The 1688-nt window shown below is 41.4% G+C and overlaps 1 protein-coding gene across 1 annotated transcript in view; it reads left to right on the top strand.

Annotated features, from left to right (window-relative positions):
- Positions 1-75: 75 nt before the first annotated feature.
- Positions 76-1688, top strand: part of LOC108166348 (interferon-induced transmembrane protein 3-like) — a gene marked incomplete at its 3' end in the record, with an annotated part of 7491 nt that continues 5878 nt past the window's right edge. Inside the window, exon 1 of the mRNA XM_017305158.1 lies at positions 76-329. Coding sequence (XP_017160647.1) covers positions 111-329 — 219 coding nt within the window. The remainder of the gene's footprint in view (positions 330-1688) is intronic.

Here is a 1688-nt window from a genome sequence, read left to right as displayed (position 1 = left end):
GTAATCTACAGTTGAGAAATGGGGAAGAACGAGTCATAATAACTTAAGCTCTTAAAAGGTTCAAACCGCTCCGGTTCTCCAGAACCTGCACAGCTGCTGACGCTACAGGAATGGCCACAGCTCCACCAGATAACCACCAGCCTGTGGTTGTTGCTTTGCCGCAGTATGTCTGTCCTGAAGTCCACACTCAGCCTCACATGATGGTCCATCAGAGCGCCGTGAACATCCCAGCTGTGCAGCCCAGCGATGACATCATCTGGTCTCTCGCTTGCTTCATGTATGGGAATCCGCTCTGCCTGGGACTGGCGGCCCTCATCTTCTCCGTAAAGGTCGGTTTTTAAACCTTGGTGATATTTATCACCAGTTAAAGAAGCAGTTTGGAGTTACAGTCTGACAGGTGGTCGTCTCCAATATGCTGATGAGCAGTGAAGGTTTTATTTCAAACAGATTTTACTGTTTAAAAATTGCCCCAGAAGTTATTGGGATAGACGATTAAATTGTTGTGAGACCGTTTTTGGCTTAAAAATACAAGAATAAACCCTAAATTCTCATGAACCTTTAACACTGGAACTTTACGGCATTTTAAATGAACTAAACAGAAACAAACAAATTAGGAAGTGTGTTTTACTTTCACACAGATTCAAACCACAGCACTCGGTTGCAATCACACTAATCTATATACGAGCCTCAGTCACATTCACGTTGCTCTAACAAAAAGAAAACGCTGGTAAAGTTTTTTTACAGTGAGATAAAGCAGAGGTCTTAACTGTGGAGGGAAAACCTCCACACAAAACTAAGACACTTTCTGTTTTACTCAGTTTTTGTTCTCATTTAACAGAAACATTTTGCTGAACCAACTTTTCTAAACCACTGCTGTACACCATCATCGTAACTAAATANACACTTTCTGTTTTACTCAGTTTTTGTTCTCATTTAACAGAAACATTTTGCTGAACCAACTTTTCTAAACCACTGCTGTACACCATCATCGTAACTAAATAMAAAAACAAGTTCTTTGACATTTGAGACCTRTGGTTTTCAGAAATGTACCAATATTATTTTATCAGTTGATGTTTGCACGAGAGTCTGCACACTCTGCCAGTACGCAACCACGCAACCAACTTGTTTTTGTACTGAAGGTGCAGATTTCTCACAAAGAAACCTTACGAGAAAGAAACCTCTCTGGTGGGGTGGAGGAGCTGCAGAGTTTTCTGAACTCTGCAAGAATAAAGCCCTGGCTGTAACTTTCCCCATACTTTGTTGAACTACCTTTCTCTGCAGGAACTCGATTCAGATCCGGATCTGGATCGAGTTCCTGCAGAGAAAGGTAGTTCAACAAGAGTCAGAATCCATGACAAAAATTAATTGTTCAAACAGAAACAGAGCTGGGAGGTGAACAGACAATAGAAAGAGTCAGAACGGACCAGAGTGGTGGGAGGCCGTTCAACCAGAGTGAGAGCAGCTGAGTAGGTAGAAAATGAAATGAATGTTAGAATCACAAACCCACAGAGAACAGAAACTAGAGAACAATAGACAGGTGCAGCGCAACTCAGCATGAGRAGGACACGACCAACGCACTAAAAAATCAGACGTGAGATAAAACGAGAAGTAAAGAGAAGGAAGGAGAAACTCAACAAAGCATAAAACTATGACACTTTCTGTTTTACTGACTTTTTGTTCTCATTTCA

This window comes from Poecilia reticulata, linkage group LG6 (assembly GCF_000633615.1).
Source record: "Poecilia reticulata strain Guanapo linkage group LG6, Guppy_female_1.0+MT, whole genome shotgun sequence".
Classification (NCBI taxonomy): Eukaryota; Metazoa; Chordata; class Actinopteri; order Cyprinodontiformes; family Poeciliidae; genus Poecilia; species Poecilia reticulata.
The sequence above is the reverse complement of the archived record's forward strand: the minus strand, read 5'-3'. Positions and strand labels throughout refer to the sequence as shown.